The 25,362-nt window shown below is 46.8% G+C and overlaps 2 protein-coding genes across 9 annotated transcripts in view; both read left to right on the top strand.

Annotated features, from left to right (window-relative positions):
• PRDM10 (PR/SET domain 10) overlaps positions 1–6,093 on the top strand; it is a 98,769-nt gene extending 92,676 nt beyond the window's left edge. For 2 of the 3 annotated variants that reach the window (XM_005226844.5, XM_005226842.5), the window contains 2 exons: positions 526–629; positions 3,169–6,093. In XM_005226844.5, coding sequence (XP_005226901.1) covers positions 526–629; positions 3,169–3,366 — 302 coding nt within the window. In that variant the 3' untranslated portion in view covers positions 3,367–6,093. The remainder of the gene's footprint in view (positions 1–525; positions 630–3,168) is intronic. The other variant, NM_001191168.2, reaches the window with a different exon arrangement.
• A 1,074-nt stretch (positions 6,094–7,167) lies between these two features.
• Positions 7,168–25,362, top strand: part of NFRKB (nuclear factor related to kappaB binding protein) — a 31,287-nt gene continuing 13,092 nt past the window's right edge. For 5 of the 6 annotated variants that reach the window (XM_005226864.4, XM_024987643.2, XM_002699230.6 and 2 more), the window contains exons 1-14: positions 7,168–7,232; positions 9,668–9,824; positions 12,246–12,447; positions 17,221–17,348; positions 17,998–18,172; positions 18,702–18,803; positions 19,418–19,491; positions 20,298–20,382; positions 20,732–20,912; positions 21,127–21,235; positions 21,466–21,592; positions 21,848–21,913; positions 24,437–24,516; positions 24,638–24,684. In XM_005226864.4, the coding sequence (XP_005226921.1) occupies positions 9,690–9,824; positions 12,246–12,447; positions 17,221–17,348; positions 17,998–18,172; positions 18,702–18,803; positions 19,418–19,491; positions 20,298–20,382; positions 20,732–20,912; positions 21,127–21,235; positions 21,466–21,592; positions 21,848–21,913; positions 24,437–24,516; positions 24,638–24,684 (1,511 nt within the window). In that variant the 5' untranslated portion in view covers positions 7,168–7,232; positions 9,668–9,689. The remainder of the gene's footprint in view (positions 7,233–9,667; positions 9,825–12,245; positions 12,448–17,220; positions 17,349–17,997; positions 18,173–18,701; positions 18,804–19,417; positions 19,492–20,297; positions 20,383–20,731; positions 20,913–21,126; positions 21,236–21,465; positions 21,593–21,847; positions 21,914–24,436; positions 24,517–24,637; positions 24,685–25,362) is intronic. The other variant, XM_010820976.4, reaches the window with a different exon arrangement.

Below are 25,362 nucleotides of genomic sequence, written 5' to 3'. Positions count from 1 at the left end.
GCTGTTCTGATGCTATCACACTCTTCTTCTTTTTTAATAAACGTTTATGTACTTGGCTGCACCAGGTCTTAGCTGCAGCACGCGGGATTCTTTAATTGCGTCATATGGGACCTTGTTCCCTGACCAGGGATTGAACCCGGGCCCCCTGAATTGGGAGAGCAGAGTCTTACCCACTGGACCACTAGGGAAGTCCATTGATTCTATCATCCTTTATACACTTATTGCTAGGAAACTTCCACAATGAAAACAATTTTACATTAACTGTCAGGTTATTATGGGGTACAATTTGCACAGGAACGGCAGGATAGATGCTTTAAATACTTGGCTCATCTCCTTAATTTACCAGTTTTCAAAATAATGAATTGTCTCCTTGTATTATCTAATCACATCAACATAAGACTCTGGGAGCAAGCAAACCGGTGGAAAATGACTCAGTAGGGAAAGTGGTCACTGGTGAGATATTTGTTTTTACCACTTGTATTGAAATCTGAGACTACCGAACTGTGGTTCTTTCCTGTTTTTCAGCATCAGAGATTCAAATGATGACACTTCCCCCAGGTCAGTTTGTGATTACAGACAGTGGTGTGGCAACTCCGGTCACCACTGGCCAAGTGAAGGCGGTCACTCCGGTAAGCTGTGCTGCTTGGAGGGTTTTCCTGTTTCCCATGCTGTACCACCCCCGCCCTCCTCCCAAACTCTAACTCCAAACTCTTCCTCCAAACTCTTCATATCTGAGTTAGAAGTATGTCTTCTGTTTTCCCATAATATCTGTGGTACTGTATTATAGCATAGCTTATTTTAATTATTGGTTCACCATCTTTTCCTAGTAGGCAACGAATTCCTCAAAAGCTGGGTCCTAGTCTTTATTATCCTTAATGTCTTGCACAGGAGGCTGGGCTATAGCAAATGCTCAAGAAAGATATATTCAATTAATAACTACAGTGAACCTTCTGGATCCATATATGTATTTCTTGTGTTGTTGTTTAGTCACTAAGTCATGTGTGACTCTTTTGTGACCCCATGGGTTGTAGCCTGCTTGGCTCCTCTGTCCATGGGATTCTCCAGGCAAGCATACTGGAGTGGTTGCCATTTCCTTCTCCAGGGGATCTTCCTGACCTAGGGATGGAACCTGCGTCTCCTGCATTGGCAGGCAGATTCTTTTACCACTGAGCCACCAGGGAAGCCCATACATATAGATACATGTAGATAATTAATCATCTTTTTATGTGTTTCTTAGAAAGTATATGAGTCTTCATGATTGTTGATCCTCAAGTAGGGAGAGAATAACATAATGAATGTGTTATGAAATTCTTTTTTTTTTTGGTCATGCTGTACAGCTTGTGGGTTCCTAGTTCCCTGACCAGGAATCCATACCCTCTGTTGTGAGAGCAGAGTCCTACCGACTGGACTGCCAGGGAATTCCCTGCCATAAATTATTTTGTTGTATTGCACCTGCTACCTTTGTTTTTATCCTCACTGGGTTCTTCTGGCCTGCCTCTGGAAGACAGAGTGTATAAATTTAAATTAAGAAAGATATTCTTAACTAGCCTGGGATATTGAGATGTGCCCAGGGGAAGACTGATTACTGCCCAAGAGGCCTCAGTGTGTAACACGGTAGTTTAGTGGCCTCAGAAACCTGGCTTTTTTTTTTTTTTCAAATCACACCAAGAGCTCACCCGTTTCTCAGCACATGAGTTCATGTTAACTAGACTGAGGAGAGTTGTATAAATCTGGAGTGACACTTTTGTCATGGAAACAGTAACTAATGTAAAATGGAATGGTCTCCCTGGCATGATGAGTGAAATTTTTGCTCTTTTTGTGAGTCCCACAAGGACTTACTGACTCTTTTTAGGCCCTGCCACAGTATACATGGGGCTTCTCTGGTGGCTCAGTGGTAAAGAATCCGCCTACCAATGCAGAAGAGTCGAGTTCAATCCCTGGGTTGGGAAGTTCCCCTGGAGAAGGAAATGGCAACCCACTCCAGTATTCTTGCCTGGGAAATCCCATGGACAGAGGAGCCTCGTGGGCTACAGTCTATGGCGTCACAAAGAGTCAGACACGACTGAATGACTAAACAACAGCAACAACAACAGCAGTGTACACACAAACAAATTTACTGTATAGTTTTGGTTGTAGATTATCTGCAGCCCACCTATGAACCACTTAGGTGTCCATGGACCCTTGGTCGAGAACCAGACCCCTCCAGCTAGAGAAAGACCTATTTGGGAAACTAAATGCTGATCAGAGAGTTGCTTTGATGAGCATGGACTCAGAACATATGCTCCAGATAAATCAAATTCATATTTGGCTGTGGCTTTCTCTCCGGACAGTCCTTGGAAAAGCTGCTATCAGTTTTCCTCTGTGACTTTTTTCTCTCTCAGTCTATATTGCTGACCAATCTTCCTTCTGACAGACACATCTTTTCTTTAAAAATGTCAAGGTAGCTGACATGGAGATGTTTTTTATCATCAGAGGGAAAAATGAGGAAAAATTAAGACATTGTATGTCTTCATAAAGTCAAATGTATTCAATGCACAGGACTTTATTCTAAGACTGTGTTCTTCCTGTGCTTTTGAGTGTTAAAATGTCTCTTATTTGCCAGCAGCGTTTAAAAAATGATTTCACTTGGCAAATTAAAATTTGGAAACATTAATTCTTACTTTAATTTTGCTGGGTCTTTGAAATTCTGAACTCTGGGAACCATTGATCTTGACTTGGGAGGGTTCATTCTGCCTCTTTAAGGATAATTTAACTATCTCTTCTTTGATCCATTTTGTATTCACCTTTAGACATTAATTGATACAGTCACCTTATTTTATGAATTTCTAAATTCTTAGGGACAATATATACCACGTTTCCTTTGCCAGGTAGGTTACCATCATGATGCAAATTTCTGTACCTGATGTTTCTCACTCTATCATTTGGTAGGACAACTAAGGTCCTCCTTTAAGTCATCTTTGTAGTCTACTTCTGTGGCTGAATCATCCCCCCAAAGGACTCAGGTAAACCATCTCCCCCCATAGGTGCCTATTTGGGTTCCCCTTATAACATTTCTTTGCATATTCCTTCTCTCCTCCGCCCTGCACCGCCCCCCCCCCCCCCACCTCCATGGCTCTCACTCCGACATCTGGCCTCAGATTTCTAAAGATCCTTTTCTTCCTGCTCTAGGGTCATTATGTGTTATCAGAAAGTCAATCAGAATTGGAGGAAAAGCAAGCGTCTGCTCTCTCTGGAGGAGTCCAGGTTCAGCCAGCTGCACACAGTGACTTGGACCCCCAGACCACCAGCCAGCAGCCCACCCAGTACATCATCACAACCACCACCAACGGGAATGGGAGCAGTGAAGTGCACATCACTAAACCCTAACTCCTACCCTCAAGCCAGAATCAAGCAGTCACATCATGTCTTTTCTTATTCATATGTCTGGAAGCTTCTGACACTTACAGCTCCTTTTTAAGATTTATCATTCACTCAAGAGTTTGGAAATCACAGTTTTGATCCTCACCAGGGCTTATTTTACCAAGATCATCTTTACCAAGTGGACTCTTCAAATCCTAGGAGTTCCCGCCATGGGATGGAGGTTATGCAGATTTCAAGACGGAAAAACTTTGCCTTGCTCTTGAACTGGTTTTTTTAACCCATGGATAAGCCTTACTTTTCCTTTGTGGAAATATTAAGTGATGTATTGTATTGTACCAAAGGTGGAGAAAGGATGTGCCGAGTCCACGGCCACTGGACTTCTTGATCCCAAGCCATGGCACCAAAGGCAAAGGGGCGTTTTGTAGGCGCATATTAGGTCAGAACTGCTTCCTCTTGTGAGTTTGCATTTTCAGTAATTTAACAAAGGGAGCCCACTGAAAATGAAAATTACAATGATGAAACCTTATGATGGTCTGAAGGAAAAACTGTCATCTAAATTTTTCTTACTGCTGATTTTTTAAAAACTTGCCATTTTGGGGAAAAGCGCTGTTGGGCTCTTGGTAGTGCTTTGCACAGACCCTGGTCCTTAGCAGATTAGGTCAGAACCTCGTGTTCTGACAGATCTTACTTTATTACTCCGCAACTATGGACTCCCTGTACAAGGAAAGGTTGCTTGATGTCAGCAGAATTTAAACTCCCACCTTAAAGCTTGGCCTCCCATTCTCTGGTTGAACTTGTATGAAGGAGAGACTGGAGATGACAGTATCAAGGAAAATGGCTAAAGCAACTATACAGAGAGTGAGAAGAACTGAGACCTCGTCCTGCCTCTCTGGATCCGTTTACCACTCGTTGATAAACGCGCCAACCCCTGCTCTTCCCAGGTGTACCTGCAACCCTCACTCACAGCACGCAGTGTATTTTAGTCCTTCCAATACTGTCTTAAAATGAACATTCTTTCAGGTTGGATGGAAAGGTGGTCTTCCTTCTTTCTTAACACTTTAAATATATTGCAATTCATCTGGGCCTTTTGGTAAGATAACTAACTTCACACCTTGGGGAAAAATTTTCAAAGGTAGGACCATTTATAATGTCTGTTAGGGCAATTATAAGGGATCTGGAAGAAACCCAATCTTCATATTACATTGTTAGTTGGGAGAGGGAGAAAATTCTGCCTCAATGATAGTTTTTCTTATCATTGTTCCTGTTTGGGAGTCTTAGTAGCTATGAATTCAGCGGGGGAAGGTACTTCCCTTCTTTTTACTGTACATTCCAGTTGTGCACAGAAAACATTGCAGAAACCAGTATGTATTTTTTGTGACATACATTTTTAGAATAATTATGGAAATGGTAGAATTTATCATTCCAGAACAGGAAGACTGACCTTCAGTTTCAAATGAAGTTAACTAATTTATTTTATTTACATTTCTGGGTAAAAACTGGCTCTACAAATTAAGAAGCATAGTAGCTTCTTTATGGTAAAGATACCTTTCTGAAAAGTAAACCATTCTATTGAAGTAACTTTACTAATATGTAGATTTTGCACTTTATTCCTGAGACCTCATTCATGTAGTTAGCCCTGAACATTTAGGCACTAAGAGAACCTGAGAGTTCTTAGGTAGTTGTGTGGAGAATGAAAATGGACTCTGTTTCTTTGGTAACAAAGGTGATGCTGGTGTTTTCAACAGAAAATACAGACTGTGGGTCACAATGCAGAGATTCGGAGTCCCACAGTCCTCCACTGTGATGGTTACAAATGCCCTAGTGTCCAGCCTCAAAAGATTTGCTAGGTAAAGAGTATCAGGCTTTCCCAAAGGTCCAGTTTAGTTTTTTGGCCCTGTTGGCTTCCTTTTTTATTTGAACCATCAATGTACCTCCTCCCCTCAGGAATAACTTGTCGACTAAGATGGAAAGCTATCATTGAATGGAATGTTCATTTTATGCCAGCTATTTCAAGTTTTAAAATACACAGAAGAGAAAAAATATTGTGCAAGGACTTCTGTTTCTTTCCCATCTAAGTTCTTTCTTTTCCTTTTTTTTTTTTTTTCTTGTCCTTATGTGGAATAAGTAAGGACTCTAGAACTATTGATAATTTGTATATTATCAACCAGAGATGCAGGTGTGGCAGTTGAGCCAAACAACTTTGCTTTAAGATCAGGTATTCAGCACATTTATTTTAAGGTAATGGATTTTGAAAAGGACTTGGATTTGAGAAGATGGCAGATGATAAGCCATCTAAGACCCAATTTGAAAAAAAAATTTTGTAGCCACTGTTTATACTGTGATCTCTCCTAGGACACGCTGGCACTGTAGACTTCAGTGCAGTGTGGAAATTTTGGAGTAGGTTACATACAGATTTTACATTTTTACTGTTTGATTTGTGCCCACATAAACAGACATTTCATCATGTAAACTTTCAGTTATTCTGGAAAAATCTATTGTTTTGGTCTTCTTGAATTGTTTTCTGATTTGGAATTGTCCTTTCAAAAAATTCTTAAGACATGTAGGGCTAAAAAGCACTTCGTGAGATGCTGAAGCTGACCCACAGGTTGGAAATGTTGACCCTACCCTGTTATTTAAATGTGAACATTTATGTACATTCAGTGAGTTATAGTGTTAATAGTCTTGTGCTACTCAGCAGGTGTAAAAATTAATAAATATTTTTTTTAATAAACATCCTACTTGTTTGTATGTGTACAAAATACAAGAGCTTCTGATAGTTACTTTTTTTTTTTTTTTAATAGTACAACTTACATTGTTTTGACTCTGGTTTACTCTGGTGTGGTCAGAGACACAAGGTCTGGGAATTTATGGATGACAGTACGGAACATTGTTCCCCTGCTCTTTTACTTGGTGGTGTGTAATTCCAGACCCCTCCCAACAATCTAAAGGGAACTAGAGGCAGGCGTGCAGTCAACAAGGGAACAGAGATTGGCTTTGTTTGGAAACCACTGTTTTCCAAGCAGGAGGAACACTAGTTTGGCCTGCCAGCTTGTCTGACATATTTCTATGCAGAGAACAGAGGATGGTCCCCGAACAACTGGTTGGAAGTAGCTGTGTAGTAAGAAGTTCGAAGCCGTTCAAAATAAAACCTAGTGAGTTAGAAGAAAGGGGCCTAGGTTCTTAACTATCGAGAATAGTTGAGAGAAGGTATAGTAATAGAGAGAAGGCTATCCAGTTTGATTTAAAATGTATTTTAAATGTGTGTGTACTTTCTTTCCGGACGTCGAGGATCCAGGGATGGGAGAGAGAACTGGGGCCACGCCGGGGTTAGTTGGAGCGGCACAGGCTCTGATTAGCATTCTCCTCGATGAAACTTGAGAAATCACAAAATAGGAGCTAACAGCGCACCACGTGGCTGGTACAAAGATTCTTGGATGGAAAGTGCTCAGGTGCCAGGAGCAGGGTATTGCGCTCTGCAAACGTTATCTAATAAAACTGCTTTCACTCCCTCAAGTGCTCCGGAGCTTCAGCTCGCGCCCAGGTAAAGACTGGCCACACCGGGTTCGCCCTCCGGACACTTGTAAGCCCGGTGCGATCGACGAGCCAGACAGCAGCCCTCCAAAGTCCAGCCCTGAGGGCTCTCGGCACTGTAGGCTGTGTGCCTTGCGAGCCCCGCCCCGGCACCCCCGGCCCCGCCCTGACCGCCACGCCCCCGGCACTTCCAGGCCCCGCCCCGCGCAGACCCGCCCCTTCCGCCGCCCGACCCCGGAGCGTGCACGCACCGAGACGCCTTGCGGGAGCGAGCGCGTCCGGTCCGGGAGCCCGCGGACTGAGAGGTGCGGCGGGTTACGAGTCCGGCTCCCGCGGCGCAGGTGAGGGCGGGCGGGGGTGGCGAAAGCGTTAAAGTGTGTGGGCAGCAGAGGGAGGAAGCGAGCGGCCGGGTGTCCGAGAGTCGCTGGTCACTCGGGCTCGAGGCAGGGGAGCGGGCGCGGTGGGAGCCGGGCGGCCTGGGTGGGTGGGGGTTAGGGTTAGCGCGGTGTGGGGGAGGGGCCGTGGGCGCGGAGGTGGCCCGGGACCCGGGCCTGGGAGCTGCGGAGGGGTTTGTAGTTTGAAGCGGGCGGCTGCCGCGGCCAGATCCTGGGGTTTAACTTCTGTGTTGGGGAGGGGCCGGGAAGAAATGTTCTCCCAGGTGCAGAGGAAGGGCCCTGGGGAGAAAGGCCTTCCTGGTTGGTCAAGCGGTGCAGGACGCCGCAAGAGTTAAAAACCCTAAAAAACCCTTGGCTTCCGGGGTCCCGACCCTTTGTCAGCGGCCTGCTTTTTTCTGTTTTGAGATTCTCTAAAGAATAGTGGACAGGGAGGCCTGGCGTGCTGCGATTCATGGGGTCCCAAGGAGTCGGATACGAACTGAAATGAACGGAAAGAATAGTTGCAGGGCATAGGTTGCCACTCGGATAGATTACATTTAGCGATCCATTCAGTGTAATTGAAGAAACTGGTGAGCAGTTTGAGAAACAGGTGGTTCTCCTAAGAGTCAGGTAAAACTCTGCAGCTGTTGCCCTCTTCGGTGCCAGTTCTGGTAAGGGCTTTATTCTGAGCATCAGGTTGCATCTACTTTTTTCTGTTTTGTTTCTAAAAGTTTTGTTAAAGGCAGATGCCATGTGCTTTCTCACCGGTGTCAGTAGTTTAGGCATCAGAAGTGTTCAAGATGCCGTCCTTCATCGTGTACTGAAGGGTGATAGGACATAGTCCCTTGGGGACCACGCAGCTGCTTTGAACAGGAGTCTTTCCACTGTATCATTATGTAGATTTGACATCTCTTCCAGATAACTTGAAATAATTAGCGGAAAGGCGCTTGTTTTAACAGTAATATTACAGGCCTGGTCTTTATCCTTTGAGAGTTTTTCAGAATGAGAAGTCATTACATGACTGCATTAAGTTATATAAATGCATCCATCTGGAAATGATTCACTGCAGGCTTCCAGGATTGGAAATAACTGTAGAGAGGACCAGAGGACCAGGTCCTGCTCCTCTTCATCTTAGATAGGTAAGGAAATTGATAGCTGGTTAGGTAAGATGTGCTCAGAGTCGCTGAGATGAGACTAGGAGTTTGGTGTGTTTTTATTCCTTTCCATTTGGTAGGAATCAGAGTCAGAGAAGGGATTTAGCAAATGTTTGTAGAGTGGTTGAGTTCAGCCTCCCCTTGGACCAGTTTTTAATAACTATGGCCTCTGCTTTGCACCTAATTCCAGCCATCAGCCTTATGAGATGCTCTCTGAAAAAATTTTCATATGTATGTTTCTAAAGGTAGCCAACAGTGTTCACTTATTACAGGAAGGAGAAAAATAGCATTATATTTACGTGGTTATACATATCAGCTGGACCAACTGAAGTGCATTGGCCACTGACTTTTAGTGTTAAGAACACGGATTTGCAGTCATGCACACCTGAATTTCAGTCCTGTCTCTGGGATTGGGCAAGCTGCTTATCTATTCTGATCCTAGGTTTTAGTATCTGTAGTGCAGATGTAATAACCCTATCTTGCACACGTATAAGAATTAAATCAGTTACATGAAAGACCCGGCACTTAATAGGCCCTCGTTAAGTAACTTAGTGTTACTTTCTGAACTTCACTAGTCTCTGGATTTTCAGTCAATTCTTTTGTGAAGGAACAACAAAGAGTTGCTTAAAAAAACAATATTAAGTAAACTATATTAGTGTGAGAGATTTCAAGTGTTGGTCGCTCAGTCATGTCTGACTCTTTGTGACCCCGTGGACTGTAGCCCACCAGGCTCTTCTGTCCATGGAATTCTCTAAGCAAGAGACTGGAGTAGGTAGCCATTCCCTTTTCCAGGGGATCTTCCTGACCCGGGTATCAAAACCTTGCACTGCAGGCAGATTCTTTACCATCTGAGCCACCAAGGAAGCCCCCAAAGTAGTGAAAGTGTTAGTCCCTTAGGGAAGTCTAAATGGTGGACTCTGATCTAGTTACCATTTAATCTGTAAGTCTCATTTTGCTTGTGTGTAAAATGAAGGTATAAGAAATTCTGTTGATTGGGGAGTTGCTGTAGAAGTGTTCTGAGTATTGGGGGAGACCTACTGGATAAGATGTGAAATTCTGATGAGGATGTGGTGAGAGGGAGGGAGAAGAGCTGTTTAGCAGTGGTTAGGGTTTAAGGATAAGGTAAAAGAAGAAATTAGAGATTGAATATTTTCTGGGTTGGATATTTTGTGAAGGAACATTAGTGTCAACAGATCCCTGGGATTTCTGCCTTTGTGTCTCATGGTCTGACTGCACGGATTTGTCTAGCTTAACCTGTGGAATGTAAACAATGGATTCCTTGGACCATATGCTGACGGATCCCTTGGAACTGGGCCCGTGTGGTGATGGCCAAGGCTCGAGGATCATGGAAGACTGCCTCCTGGGGGGCACCAGGGTTAGTCTGCCTGAGGACCTTCTGGAGGACGTGAGTAGTGACATCCACACCGTTGTTTCCTTCTAAGAGTTCTTCTCTACAGTCTTTTCTACACTCTGCAAGTTTTCAGGATTTTGTGCTCCCTTCTTTGTGATTTTCTACCTTGCAACCAGAGAGATGTTTTAAGTGTAAATCGGTTTAATATTCTGATTAAGGAAGAAAGTATAAGCTGCATTCTCCATGTTTAATAACGTGTTCACTCGATAATATGGTGTAAGCCATATTTTAACAAGACAATTTTCAACAGTTTGCTAGTTGTTTTTTTTTTTTTTTAATTATTTGGCCACTCAGCCTGCGGGATCTTGAGTTCCCCAAGCAGGAATTGAACCTGCACCACTGAGCAGTGGAAGCAGAGTCTTCTTAACCACTGGATCGCCAGAGCAGTCCCAAGAAGTTTTATATTTAAGGACAGAATTATGTGTATCTTTTATATTAGATGTTTACCCAAGTTGTGAATCATGATACAGAATGCATACATTATCTGTCCATAAGGTAACCAGCTTTCTAGTCAATTAATAGTTCATTTCTTGAGATAGTATTAATAGTGTGCTTTTGCCCACTTTTCACAGTTGAGCTGTGCGATTGTCATCGGCTACCATTTATTTAGTGCTTATTATGTGCAAGGCACTAGGTCCGCTGAAACATGCCAGAGTTCAAATATACGGACAGGCATAGAGTATCATATGGTGAACATCCATGCTTTCGGTTTGGGGAGACTTTCATTTAGTCATATTTGGTTCAGATTTTTCTTTCATCATATGTTTAAAAACTGTAGATAAAGTTAAAGCCACCATTTTGCCTGTATTGCCTCCTTTCCCAAAATAACAGCTACTGAACTTGGTATATGTCTTTCCCAGCCATGTTTTCTTTGCATGCTCTTTCAAGTAAACCTCTGTATGCCGTCCAGTCAACCAGCAAGTACTTGTTTTACCTAAGTACCTGCTCTGTGCCAGGTGCTGAGATGCCAGTAGTAACGTGGTGTGCAGATGCGGGTTTGTGCGGGGACCTTAGGGAGCGGGAGCTGCTGTGCTGCCTGCCTGCTGAGACGCCTGCAGGTGGTTGACTTCTAGGTCGTCTCCTGCTGACGCCCTTCAGTGTCTCCCTTGTCTGTCCTTGTCGTTTAGGGTAAAGGGACAAGTACTCACCGTGTTCCTAGGTCCCTTGCTCATGTCTTACTGTCTGCTGCTTCCCTTGCCCTCTTTCTTCTTGAGCTTCTTGATGTTGCCTGGACTTCTGTTTGTTTATTTATTTACTTGGTTGAACCAGGTCTTTATTAGGGCGGAGCAGAGTCTTAGCCGATGGACCACCAGGAAAGTCCCCTGAACTTTTTTTTTTAATTAAAAAGTGGAAAGGTGTCTCACATAAGAATATATAAAGTACACACACATATATATGGAGTTTAAGCTGTAATAAACACCTGTGGAGCCCCCACTTGAATGCTAACTCTCCTCTTCTCCCTCCCTATTGCCCCTAAAGGTTGCTGCTGTCTTTTGTTTTGTAGTAATTATTCTTTTATTACTCTGGGTTTTGGTCTGTGGGTTTTTAACCCTTCTGCCTCAGCACATTTTCCTCTTATCCCTTGCCGTCTTAGACGTCACTTGGTATGAAAGGTGTTCTCTGAGACCATAAGTCTGGGAGGTGTGCTTCTCCCCTGTACTCACGGGTAAACTTCCACTCCATTGCAATAGCTTGTTTAATTGTTCTCCCTCCAGATGGTATATACACTCGTCCATCTTAGCTCACAGCACTTAGGATGGATGTTTCCTGTATGTAACTGCCGAGTGGAGAACAGACCCGGTCCTGTTGCTTCGGGTTCTCAGCAGATGCCCTCAGCTCTTCAAGTTCTCACCTCCCACGTGGGCTTTTTCTGCCCCTTGTCTTGAGCTGAACTGAGATGTTCACCATCCTATCCCCTGTTGGCAGAAGTGGTTTCTAAATGAGATTCTCTCTGCTGAGCTCATTCTCCTGAGGATTATTATTTACTGCTGGGTATAAGATTGTGATTTATATGTAATCTTTACTGGTCTCTCAAGTTTTTTTTTTTTTTTTTTGCTGTCCTGTGCCGCTTTTGGTATATTAGTTTCCCAAGCAAGGGTTGAACCCGGGCCCCAGCAGTGAAAGCATGAAGTCTTAACCACTGGCCTGCCAGGGGATTCCTGACAAATCTCTCAAGATTTCAGAATTGAGTAAAGATCAGTGGAATTTTAGTTTGTTTAAAAAACATAAGAACTTGGATGGTGTTGATGGTTGCACAACATTGTAAATGTACTTAATGCCACTGAACCGTATACCCTAAGATGGACAGAATGGTAGATTTCACGTTATGTGTATTTTACCACTTACGCGCAGAAAACTTAAAAACTTTGTTTTTTTTCCTCGTTTCTTTCCTCCTGCTTTTTCTGATTCTCCCAGCCCGAGATCTTCTTTGATGTAGTCAGCCTGTCAACGTGGCAGGAAGTGCTGAGCGACTCTCAGCGTGAACATCTCCAGCAGTTTCTGCCCCTCTTTCCTGAAGACAGCATGGAGCAGCAGAATCAGCTCATCCTCGCCCTGTTCAGTGGGGAGAACTTCCGCTTTGGGAACCCTCTGCACATCGCCCAAAAGCTTTTCCGAGGTGTGTAGCCCCCCAGTCTTGTCTTTAGAGGCATGGGGGTGGAACACGCCCCGTTCTGTGCGCGCTCCTTTCACGTTTCTTGCTTTTATGTGCAGACACTGTCCCCTCAGTCAGAGTGATTTCAGGAAGCACTTTGCTGCCTAGGCTGTTCTTTTTTTTAATAAAAAATTTTCACTTAATAGGAAGCATAAATCATAGTAGGTATTGCTCATTGATTTGTTATATGAACCCAGCTGTGTAGCCACCACTGAGATTAAGAAGCAAAACGTTATTAGCATCTTGAGGACACCCTTTATGACTAGTCTTCACAACTCACTAAAGACAGTTTACCGTTTGGTTTATCACACATGTGTATGTGTGTGTGATGCCCATACACTTTTTTTCTGCAGAAAAGTTGACACTTTCCCACCAGGCACTTCAGCATATAGTGTATCTCTTAGCAAAGACGTCCTTCCACATAGTCACAGTGTTAATACCACACCCAAGAAACTTCACAGTGAACAGGAAATAGCATAGTAGCCCTTGTTCAGATTTTCCCAGTGGTTCAGTGTCCTTCATGGTCAGCTTTTAAGCCAGGTTGCGCTCATGGTTTGTGTGTGGTGTGTGGATTTCCTGTCTCTCAGCTCCCTGAATCTAGGACCTTTTTTCCCTTGTCTTTCAAAATACATTTGTGACAAGCCCAGGACACTTGAATTGTAAAATGTCTTGCTTTCTGGGGAGTTACCATGTTGTTTCCTCACGATATAAATTTGGGTTAAACATTTTGCCGAGAAAGGAAATGGGAAATTTTCATCCCCCAACCCCACCCCCACAGAGGGCATGTGAGGTCAGTCTTGCTTTTGATCACTTGGTTCTGTGGTGTCTGCCGGGCCTACTGATTGTAAGGGCACCTTTTTTCATTTAATTAATATGCAGTCTATAGGGTTGTACTTACGGACCATGTGATAACCTTATTTTCACAAAGCCTTTGTTTTCCCCAGTGGTTTTAGCACCCACCAATCCTTTCCTGAATCCATAATTACACTGGGGATTCCAGAATGGGTTTGGGGTTACTCTGAAGTCCCTGTTTGCTTTGCTCCCTGTCCCATGGAGAGGAACAGAAGGTGCTTCTCCCCTTCCTGCTTTCTGGGGTGACTTTGCTTTGGCAGGAGCCCCTGAAAAACACCACCTCTTGAGTTTTGTTAAATTGGACAGTTTGACAGCTGCAGAAATATTGGAGAGAAAAAGCTTATCATTTCCTATCTCATTATCTTAGGGGTTCAAATGAGTGTTCCCTTCTTCAGTGGGTTATTAAGGAGGATTTCCCACTCTGGTTGGACAGGGTTTATGTGGCTGAAGCCAGGGTCTCAGGTGGGAGTTAGGCTGGTAGGCCTGTTTGGTGGTTGAGGCCATGTCAGGGACTGTCTGTGACGTTGGCACATTTCGTTCCAAATCAGAGTGATGGTTCTGGTGAGGATGCAGACAAGGAATGTCAAGGTAGGAGTTGTGTGGTTCTCACTGTCCTGCCTCGTGTTTCAGGTCCAGTGTTGCTGAGGATGGCCGCGTCACCATGGTGATTGTGGTTGTGTGTCTTGACCGAGTTGGCATTGCTGCCAGTTCTCTGACCTTTGGTTTTGTTTTCCCGGTAATGTTTTAAATAGAATCCTTTTTCTTCTTAAGCCCAGATGCTTGTCAGGCTCCCTGGTCTTCTGTTTCCGAGGAAAGCCTCATCTGTCAGGGACTCAGCTTCCCACTTGTAGCCACACCCCAGCTCACTGTGGTCATTGCCCCCTCACCTGCTTGTCTCAGAGGAAGGACCTTTCTTCGTTTAAGGCTGACCCCCACCCTTGCTCTTTTCGTGTTTTGCGTCCTCCAGGACCTCATTTCTTAACAGTTGTTCCACCGTGTGTATTTGCTGTACCTGTTCTTTTTCAGTCTGTAGATGGGATCAGGGATCTCACACTAAAAAAGTTCTTAACCGTCTGTCCCCTTCATCATCGTCTGTCATTTTCCCTTTTCTCCAAACTTCTGGAAAGACGTCATAGCTTGCAGTCCTTGGGGGCTGTCCCCTGTACCTGTCACACCTTTCTAAATTTTAAACTGCAAACCTTCAGAAAAGTGACAAGAATCTGTAATTGACACCCACATACTCCTCACCAGGTTCACCAACTATTAACATTTTGCCCCATTTATTTTCTTGTGCTTATTACCACTATTTTTAGTTTCCCTGAACCACTTGAAAAATCCTGATTTTTCAGCATTCATCTCCGAAAAGCAAGAACATTCTCTTAGATAACCCGAAATGATCAAGTTCAGAAATACATAAAATACTGTATTGAATTTAAATTCTGAATGTCAGTATGAATTTTAATGCTATTATGCTACTGTGTGGCCCATATTCCTATTTTGCTACTTATTCCAGTGCTCATTTTTTCCTCTGGTCCATATTTCTTTTCAGTGAAAATGCAATTTGCAGACCAGCAGATGATTTTCAGTTCTCTTCTTAACCCATCCGTCATGTCTGATATCTGAAGTGAGACTTTTGCCTCCCCACTTAGTACTCGTGGCCCTCCAGTTCCTGACTTCCTCCTGAACCTTACACACCCTTCCAGCATACCCCTCTCTGCTGAATCCTCATTGACTCACTGTTCCTGCCTCTGCTCCTGCCATTAAGCCCACTCTCCCTCCTTACTTGTCTGCTCCCATCTACTAGCTCTTCTTTGGGAGCTTTTATTGGGGCTACTTCAGACACCATCTCCACACAGCCACCAGCGTGAGGATCTCAGAGTTTCAGTTTTCAGAATATTTGCCAATTGCCTTCACTTGGAATAAAATCCACCGCCTACCAGGCTCTTTTGCCCTCTTAGCAACCTCACCCAGGGCTGTAGTTGCCTTTTCCACTGTTCTGTGGCTCAGCGCGGTCGATAGAAATACTACATGAGCCACATGTTCAGGTAAAAAATTCCAGTGACCACATTAGGCATACTAAAAACAGTTGATTTTAATGATGTGTTTTCTTTAGTTTGAGGTACTCAGAATTCTCTTTTAATAGAGCATTTGTCTGTGTGGTTATCAAAAGTGGGGGAAGCTAAAGACTGACAGAAGGTCACATCAGAGAAGTACAGAGGTAAAGGAGTAGAACTTTCGTCCAGTTCCTTGTACGTCAGCGTCAGTAGCATTCAACTCTTGCCTCTTTTCTTAAAAGTCAAATTCCCTGTTTCTCTACAGCAGGCATCATTCAGCGTGGTGGCTGAGAGCTTGAGCTCTGGAGCTGGATGGCCTGTTTTCAGACTCAGTTTCCCCTTTTAGCTGTGTGACCTTGGACAAGTTATATAATTTCTCCACGCCTCAGGCTCTTCTGTAATTTGAGAATGTAGTGGTATCTTCTTTATGCAGGGAAGGGGGGTTGTGAAGATGAGGTGAGTTAATATATGCACGGCCCTTACATGATGACAGTTATGTGCCAGGTGCTGTTCTAAGTGTTTGCTGTTATTGATTACATTGGAATGTCATTAAAGGCGGTTCGAATAAAAACAGACATCCTGATGCCGTGTTTTAGCTTTCTGAGATTAGCTGTTCCATCTGTCTACTTAAGTTCACATTGTAGCACCCTGCTCAAATCTAATATTCCAAAACGACTTCTCTCACCACGGCTCCCGCAGTGGCACCAGTTGCCCGTGTCGAGTGATCTGGGTACCACGCTCCTCTTCCTGCCCCAGCGTCCAGGCTGTCAGCAGGTCTAACCTTTGTCCCTTGAACTACATCTCAAGGCTCTACTGCCGGTCACTTAACCACTACTTAACTTATCAGCTGACATATGGCTTTCTTCAAGGTTCTGGAGGTGCAGTCATGTTCTTAATTCTAATAGGGGAAAACAAGATGATAGATAAGCAAGTGTGTCTTGGTATTACGCACTGCAGAGACTGAGGAAGGGTCGTGGGCCTGGGAGTGACACGAAGGAGCTGTCTCGGGTGGTGGTTGGGTAGGGCTTCTCTGATGAGGTGCGTTTGGACAGAGGCTGCGTGAAGATCTGAGGAGCAAGCTGTGAAGACACTGGGTCTTAACAGGAAACACTGCGGGTGGAGGGGACTCTAAGGAGAAAGTACGGTGTGCTTGGGAAATAGCGTGGAGGCCAGTGGGGCTGGGGTGGAGGGAGCAGAAGGGAGGCTGGTGGAAGAAGAGGCCGCCATGCATGGGGCCCGCACAGCAGGGTCTACAGGCCTCCTGGGGCCCTGGCTCTGCCCTGGCTGTGGGGAGATGAGGTGGGATCAGGCCACTGTCGGCCCTCACCTGGACCACTGCAGTGGTGACCGTCTTTCTCTTTTGCTCTTGGTTGTGTTATTCTCCTGCTTCAAATCCATAGAGTTCCCCAAACTACACAGAAGGTTCTCATTATTTATCTGTCTTATACGTAGTAGTATGTATACATCAATCCCGATCTTGAAATTTTGTAAACATAAGAAAAGTTGAGCAACAATATGTCCAGTGCACACCCATGAAACTGGCCCACGTTCATTAGCTGACGTTTCCCACGGTTGCTCTGATCAGGCCTCATTTTATGTTGCCGCCTCTAGGGCGACTCTTCTTGCTCTTGACGGTTGTTCCAGGCTGGTTCCTGCACAGCCTCAGGGAGTCGAGTCCCTGCGTGTGTGCTTCCTGTGTCTTCTCTCCGCCCTCCCCCCGCCCCCCGTCCGCAGGCTCACCTCCCCCAACACCGTCCCCTGGTCAGTGCAGAGCTGTCCCCTCCCCAGCCCACGTGGACGGTGGCTGACGTGGCGGTGCCTGTTCCTGCAGATGGACATTTCAACCCCGAGGTGGTCAAGTACCGGCAGCTGTGCTTCCGGTCGCAGTACAAGCGCTACCTTAGCTCCCAGCAGCAGTACTTCCACCGGCTGCTGAAGCAGATCCTGGCCTCACGCAGCGTAAGTGACCCCCCTCCCGGGAGCGGCGCGGACACGCACCTGGTGACCTGAAGGGGCGGGCGGGGCAGCAAGGAAAGGCCACAAGGAAGGAAACTGCCCGTCTACCCCCAACACGGCCAAGTGCACCCTTCCTTTTTAAGGTGCATTTTCAGACATGTCCTCATTTCAGAGATGTTAGGACAGAGGGAAGAAAGGAGACGTCTTAGATTCGATGAAATGTCGTAGCTTCCTACCCGGAGAGGTGGCTTTCAGGTCCATGGTGGGTCGTGCAGGAGAACCAGGTTGCCCTCAGTTTCACGTCTGGCTGCCTGAGGGGAGCCAGGTTTAGTGGCCCCAGGTCTGGACCAGCCTCGGGAGGCCTCGGGGTCAGGTAGGTGTGGCCCTCAGAGGACCTGTAAGTTTCGGTGTGGAAATACTTAGGTATAAGTATAGTACTCTGGTATAAGTACTCATTCTTGGTGGAGTAGCTCTCCAATCAGGGATTTTCCACCATAATCGATACAAGCCCCTTTTATTTGAACGTACTCATCCACGTTCTTTATGATTGGAGGGAGGGAATTGAGCTCGTTGAAGAAGAGAAGGAAGCATGGACCTGGGGGACCAGCCAGGGTAAGCTTCCAGGACCCCGTCCTGTCTGTCCTGTCTGCAGGACCTGCTGGAGATGGCCCGGCGGAGCGGCCCCGCCTTCCCGTCCCGGCAGAAGCGGCCCTGGCCATCGCGGGCACCCGAGGAGCGGGAGTGGCGCACCCAGCAGCGCTACCTGAAGGTCCTGCGGGAGGTGAAGGAGGAGTGTGGGGACACGGCACTGTCCTCCGACGAGGAGGGTGTGTGTTTTCGGGCCCCCAGGGCTTGCGTCCATCTCCACCGCTGCTGTTTGTCTGCCTGGAGCCAGTGGGTGCCATTTCCCCACCCCTGCGATGAGGAAGCCATGCCTGTGCCCTGTGGTCTGTCTGGGCCAGTGGTGGAGCTCGGAGCCCCTGGTCCTCGGGCCCTGAGACGCTTCCGCTGGGTGGCTGTGACTGCAGACCACTTCGCTCTTGGCGCTTGGGTGCCTGCGGGCCTACCGCAGGCTCTCTAGTTCTGCTGGCTGCTCGAGAGGACTGCTTCCCCACAGGAGGGGCGTAGTGACCTGGCCTCCACAGTGACTCACCACTGTGGATGTCTGTCCTCCTGGAAAAGCTGCTTACATGACCTCAGAGCTACAGTCCAGCTGGGAGGGGTGCAGAGGGAGTGCTGGAACCTGGCTTCCCGATTGTTGGCTTAGCCATCTTGAACCCCAATGACCACTTGCCCAGTCTCCCCTGCCGGGGTCCAAGACCATGTTGGATTTACAAGGAAACTTTTCTTTTGAAGATCTCAGCTCATGGCTCCCAAGCTCCCCAGCACGCTCCCCAAGCCCTGCTGTGCCCCTGAGGGTGGTGCCCACGCTCTCCACCACAGACATGAAAACCGCAGGTGAGTGCTGGTCTGGTGCCAGGGCATGGAGGGGTGTTGAGGGGGTGTGGTGAGGGGAGCAGCACTGGCTTCTTCTGCCAGAAAAAGAGCAGTGTTCCTTAGACCTAGGAGGTTTGGAGAAGTTTTTGTTTGGCTCTACTTTTTTACAAATAGGCCAGCTTGCATTCTTTACTTGAAAATTTCCCTTAGGAGTTGATCAGCTGGCATTTTGGCCTAAAGAAAACAGAATCTTAAAATAACAATACTAAGGGACAGTTTAATAATAGAACAAGAGAGGTAACCAGAAGCATAACAGTTTCTTGGCATATCCATGGAATTAGAGAATGTTCTTTTTTTTTGAGAATTTTCTTAATTGAATAAGAATTAAAGAAGACTGTGAAGAAATTCAGGAGCAGCTGAGTACGGAGATTATTGTTACTGACCAGGTTACAGAAGAGCTGCAGAGTTGAGTCAGTGACTGTTCCATGTTTTAAGACTATGGTACTTGTAGCACATGAGTCAGAAGGGAAACCCAGAAGTGTCTTACTTATGAATTCTAAAGTGGCCAGGAAAATGTGAGTCTGAGCCCTGTGGAAATAAGGACTATCCATGTGGTTCAATTCCTTTTCTCCCAGATAAAATAGAGCTGGGGGACAGTGACCTGAAGATAATGTTGAAGAAGCACCACGAGAAGCGGAAATACCAACCAGTAAGATTGGAGGGGGTAGTGGGTAGGTTGTCAGTCTTACCTCCGAGCGGGTGTCCTGAGGACCGTACAGGGAGTCACTACGTCCTCAGTCCCCTTTCCTTGTACTTGTTAGTGGGCAGGAGCAGCACGGAGGCCCAGGAACACCAAAGACGTGAGGAGAAGACAAACACTTTGGCTTCATAAGACATGCTCACTGTGATGTCTCATCTAGTCTTTAGGGCAGTACTGTTGCGTGAATCATTATGTCCAGTTAGCAGGTCTCAGAGAGGCCAGGGAGCTTGTCTTCTGCCTGATGGCTAGCAAGCAGCAGAGCCTGAACTCCTCCCACATTTTGTGTTTCTGTTCCTCCACACCACCAGATCAAGGTAACGCCAATCCAGAAAGTGTAGTGGAGGAAGGAAAGGCAGTTCTTCTAAGGTGGAGGGGTGAGATGGGCAAAGTCTCCATGGGAATTAAATCCAGGTTCTGTCTCGTCTTTTCCACTCACAGTGATGGGTGAATCCCTTCATTTCTCTGAGCCACGTTGTCAGTCTTTGTAAAATATAGCACCACTTAACAGTATTACTTGAAGAACATATAAAGAATGCACAGGAGCTTTATGAACTGTAAATGCCACACGTGAAAGGTTCTTCTCTGCCCTGTTAGAAAGAGCAGTAGTTTTTCTCTATGTACTTTTTAAACTCAACACAGTTTTCTCAAGCACACATACCATCTAATTGTGTCTGTTAGGTACACGGGCAAAATCACCAACAGTGTCCAGCTCCTCTCTGGAGCCTTGATAACACGTCTCTGAATATCATGTCTAGGATCATCCAGACCTGTTGACAGGGGACTTGACTCTGAATGACATCATGACTCGAGTGAATGCCGGCAGGAAGGGCTCACTAGCAGGTAAGAACATCCTGCAGAGGTGGCCATCGTCCAACTGGTGTCTGCTTATACAGGCCTCTGCATAACGCAGAAGGAAATGTAGCCACAGCCTCTTCCTTACTGATGATCTTTGTTTCGTTATCACCTCTTATGGATTTGTAGGGGAGAATGGTTATTAAATCAGACCAGCAGATCATTGGCTTTTTAAAGCGCTCATTGGGTTTGGTTTTAAAAACAAAACTATGTCTTTATTACTGAGGCTTTTCTTTGATTTGCTAGTGGGCCTTGGGAAAATAATAAGCAGATAAGCTCCCTCATTTCCTGATGTAGAAGTTGCAGTTTTATGACTTATGTTGTTTTTTTCCCCCAGCCCTATATGACTTGGCTGTCCTTAAAAAAAAGGTTAAAGAAAAAGAGGAAAGGAAGAAGAAGAAAATAAAATTGATCAAGTCAGAGGTAGAGGACCTGGCTGAACCCCTGAGCGGTCCTGAAGGGCTCCCACCCCTCTCGCAGGCTCCATCCCCACTGGCCATACCTGCCATCAAGGAAGAGTAAGTGAGCAGAGGGGTTCATGGCTCAGGGCCACCCCTGTGTTGGTGCCTCCTCTGAACCCTGAGTCCCAGGGTCCTGGGGAAAGTGCGTGGTGTAGTCCTTCACTGAACTGTTCTGTGACTGCTAGGAGGCTTGGAGGGCCTACAGCAACTGAGAGTTGTGGGGTTTTGTGTTTTTTTTTTGGTGGTCCTTATCTTTTTCTTCCCTTACTAGGCCTCTCGAAGACCTCAAGCCTTGCCTTGGAATCAATGAAATATCTTCCAGCTTCTTCTCTCTTCTGCTGGAGATCCTACTGCTGGAGGGACAGGCTAGTCTTCCTTTGGTAAGAGTTTAGGAAAAGCCAAGGGCACTGCGGTTTCAGGTGGTAGAAATCTTCAGTAGACTGTGGCTTGAGAACTCTGGGCTCTCCCCAGAGATCTGCAGCCAACTTGCTTTGTGAATTGGGCTCACTGGACAGACCCCGCTGGCTCGTTCCGGCACAGTCATAGAATTGCCATTGTGTTGAAACAGAATGGAAATCTAACCAGGTCCTGCCTTTACTTTTTACCTCAGCTAGAAGAGCGGGTTTTGGACTGGCAGTCCTCTCCAGCCAGCTCCCTCAATAGCTGGTTCTCTGCGGCCCCCAACTGGGCAGAGTTGGTATTACCAGCCCTGCAGTATCTTGCTGGAGAAAGCCGTGGTAAGGTGCTTTTTTCTGTAGGGTCAGTATCTCCCTCCCTCCCACCCACCCGCCTTTGTCGGATTCTCCTATTAGAATGCAGCCTCACTGCTTACATCCATCATGACCCTGCCTGACGCCATGTGGCAGTGGGCTGTGCTGCCCTGATATGCTGTTGACATACAGAAGTGACCTCCCAGCCCAGGGGAGTCAGTGGTTCTGGGTTCAGCACTCTCTGGCCTGTGTGGCTTGCTTATGGGCATCCATTTCTTGTAGCTGTGCCGTCCAGCTTCTCTCCGTTTGTTGAATTCAAGGAGAAAACCCAGCATTGGAAACTGCTTGGTGAGTACTGCATACCACTGACCTGTCACAGAGGTGCTCTTTCTCTCTTTTTCTCCCCTAAGTTTCTGGTGCCTTCCGGGCAGTGCAGGCCATGAGAATGTTGAGAAGGCCCTGTTAGGCCTTGTTTTGCTCAGTAAGAGGATCCTTCCAGGCCCTTAGGAGCTCTCACGGTCTTAAGTTCATGAACCCCATTGGGTTTTGGCTAAGCTGAAATTGCCCTCTGTCCCGATGCACCCCGGGGCTGCTGAATCGAAATCTGTGGGGGCTCTTACATTAGCACCTGTGTTTGTATCATTCATATCTGTGCCCTTAGTGTAACTTACAGTAACATGATTGTTTTTCTTTCCTAAAATGGGCTTTGTTGTTGAGGATAATGTGTCAGGCAGCCCCAAGTAAGCTGTTTCTACAGGAAAGACTTCTTTTGTTATAAATTTGTAAAGTTCCACCTACTGTGTAAGTTGTAGTAATGTGTATTTGAAATAACTTGGTGATGAGAGGAAGATTCATGTTGATTTCCTGTGGAAATAGTCAAACCTCTCTCCACTCTGTCTAGTGGTCTGTGAAGAGAAACACGGAGAGAAGCTTGTGAAGCAGTAGGTTCATTCCTTCCTTACAACGGTGATTCACTTTCTAGGCGTCAGGCAGTGTTAGGTGTTGGGGGTGTAATGGTTTGTGACATAAACAGTGTGTTCCCCTCTTGGTGGAGCTTAAGACTTGTTTGGGGAACAGGTACTCAAATAGCAAACGTGCACATTCTGTAAGGGAAAGTGCTGGTAGGGGTAGGTATTTGTAATGACGCATTGGTGTGGTGTGAATGCAGAGTTCGAGACAGCTGTCCTGGGGAAGGTCAATTGAGCAGAGTTCTTCACGATGGTTAGGGACCAGCCCAGCAGTGGGAGGGGAGAAGGCTCCCATGGAGGGAGTGGTGTGGGTCAGTGGGGTGGGGAATCTTCCTTTTAGGGTCACACCAGCCTGCAAAGAGATGATGATAATCTGGACTAGGGTAGGGAGAATGGATGCGCTTGAGAGTTTTAGGTAAAAGCTAGAGAGGTGGTTACGGGCTGTGACATGAGTGAAGGCAGAGGCTGTCAAGTGTCACTGGTGCTGGACTCGTAACTGGTGAATGGGGCCCGCCATGGGCAACTAGGGAGGATGTCAGGCTTGGTGAGGTAAGGAGCATGCGTGTGGTTATGGACGTGCTGCGGCTTGAGCTTCCTTTGAGGTGTTGAATGGATGGTGGGTTTAGAGTCCAGACCAGAGAGTCAGGGTAGAGAGCTGTGGGCATGTGTGCAGTAAGAGAAGCCAGAGGCATGGGCCCAGTGAGGAGGCCAGAGGGCCTGGGATGAAGCCTTGAGAGACTCCAGGGTGGGAGAGGCAGAGGGGACTCTGGAGGCAGTGACCACAGAGTTGGGAGGAAGCCATGAGGTCTCAGTCAGGAGATGGGGAGTGTTCATTAGCCTCCATGGTTCCTGCAGCTCAGGAAGATCAAGACGGGGTCTGTGGACATGAAGAAATGGTGATGCTCTTGGAAAAGTGACGCAGGCTGTGGTCAGAGGTGTGCTGAGGCCATGGGTCCACCTGGCATGGGGCTGGGGGTGGCAGGCCAGACCCAACCAGGGAGTAAGTGTCTCGGGCTTGTGGGTCAGATGCATCCGCTGCAGCCGCTCAGCTCTGCCCTGTGCAGGGCAGCCAGAGACATGACACAGGTGAACAGCCACAAAGCTGACCTCTGTGTGCGCTGTGGAGAGCTGCGTGTCCTGGCTGTCAAGGCCCTCTCCTGCAGCTCGCCTCCAGTTAGGGAGACAGCGGATCTGGACCGCACTTTCTACAAGTGTTTGTTGTTGCTGTTATTTATTTAAAAAATTTTTTGTTGGCCGTGCTGCATTGCATGTGGGATCTTCATTCCCTGACGCGGGTTCAGACCAGCACCTCATGCATTGGAATCACAGAGTCTTGAGCACTGGCCTGCCAGGAATGTCCTGGGAAACTTTAAAAAATTCTGATGCCTGGGCCTTCCCCACATCTGTTCTGATTAGTTGGTTTTGGGGAGCCTGAGCCTCAGCATTTTCAAAAGTACCCAGGTAATCCCACATTACCAGGGTTGAGAAACTAGATTAGGCATCTTGAAGATTGCTCTTTTGGAGAATGACAAGATCTAGTTGTGATTGTGGGAGTGCTTGGCTGGGGTAGAGGGAGGCCACCAAGATCAGGTGACTGAGGAGTTAAGGTGCTGGCTAGACAGCCCTTGGGGATGTCCATCAGACACTTGACGTTAATCCCATCAGGTTTTTAATCCTTTCAAGTCAGTTTCAAGTTAATTTCCACACTTCGTGTTGTCAGATAGCAGTCCAGTTTCATCCTGCATGTGGAAGTCCTGCGAGGGCTGTTCTGTACACAGGACCATTGCCACAGTCCTGACAGGTTCTTCCTCGGGCATAGGTACAGCCAGGAGGAGGAAGTGGGGTCCTTACGTTGTACCTTTAGATCACATTGTTGTTATTTTTTGCCTTTTTGTTCCAATAGGCCAGTCCCAAGATAATGAAAAGGAATTAGCTGCACTCTTCCAGCTGTGGTTGGAAACCAAAGACCAGGCCTTCTGTAAGGTATGTTGTGAGAACCTTCTGTACGATATGTTGTTGAAAAACACCAGCTCTCGTCTTGGGCTTCCAGAAGTTAAACAGAATTCTGCAGTCCATTGACCTGTCACTGTTTTCCTTTCTCCAGCAAGAAACTGAGGACAGCTCAGATGCCACAACGCCTGTTCCTCGGGTGTGAGTATAGCAGTACCTGACTGAGGGTGGTGCCCCAGGAAACCCTTGTCTCAGTCCCGCCCTGGTTGCGCTGACACGTCCTTGTACGTTAGAGCTGGAGAGCTTGAGAGAGATTGGGTCCATGGGTCCTTGCCTGCCTCAGCCTCCCTGGGGGGCAGCATGCTCCCAAAGTAGGAGTGTTGCCCCAGGAGTCTGAGTGGCAGGATCCACCTGTAGCTGTGTGCTTTTCCCCAGTCTCCCTTCAGTTCCCTTGGAGAGTGGTGGTTCTGGGTGCAGGAGAAGAGGTGATGGACCCGGTAGTTCTAGGCACTGGAGAAGGGGCGATGGACCCAGTGGTTCTGGGTGCTGGAGAAGGGGCGATGGACCTGGTGGTTCTGGATGCTGGAAAAGGGGCGATGGACCTGGTGGTTCTGGGTGCTGGAGAAGGGGCGATGGACCCTATGGTTCTGGGTGCTGGAGAAGGGGCGATGGACCTGGTGGTTCTGGGTGCTGGAGAAGGGGCGATGGACCTGGTGGTTCTGGGTGCTGGCGAAGGGGCGATGGACCTGGTGGCTCTGGGTGCTGGCGAAGGGGCGATGGACCTGGTGGCTCTGGGTGCTGGAGAAGGGGCGATGGACCTGGTGGTTCTGGGTGCTGGCAAAGGGGCGATGGACCTGGTGGTTCTGGGTGCTGGAGAAG

This window comes from Bos taurus, chromosome 29, assembly GCF_002263795.3.
Source record: "Bos taurus isolate L1 Dominette 01449 registration number 42190680 breed Hereford chromosome 29, ARS-UCD2.0, whole genome shotgun sequence".
Taxonomy (NCBI): Eukaryota; Metazoa; Chordata; class Mammalia; order Artiodactyla; family Bovidae; genus Bos; species Bos taurus.
This window is presented reverse-complemented; position numbering and strand designations above follow the sequence as displayed.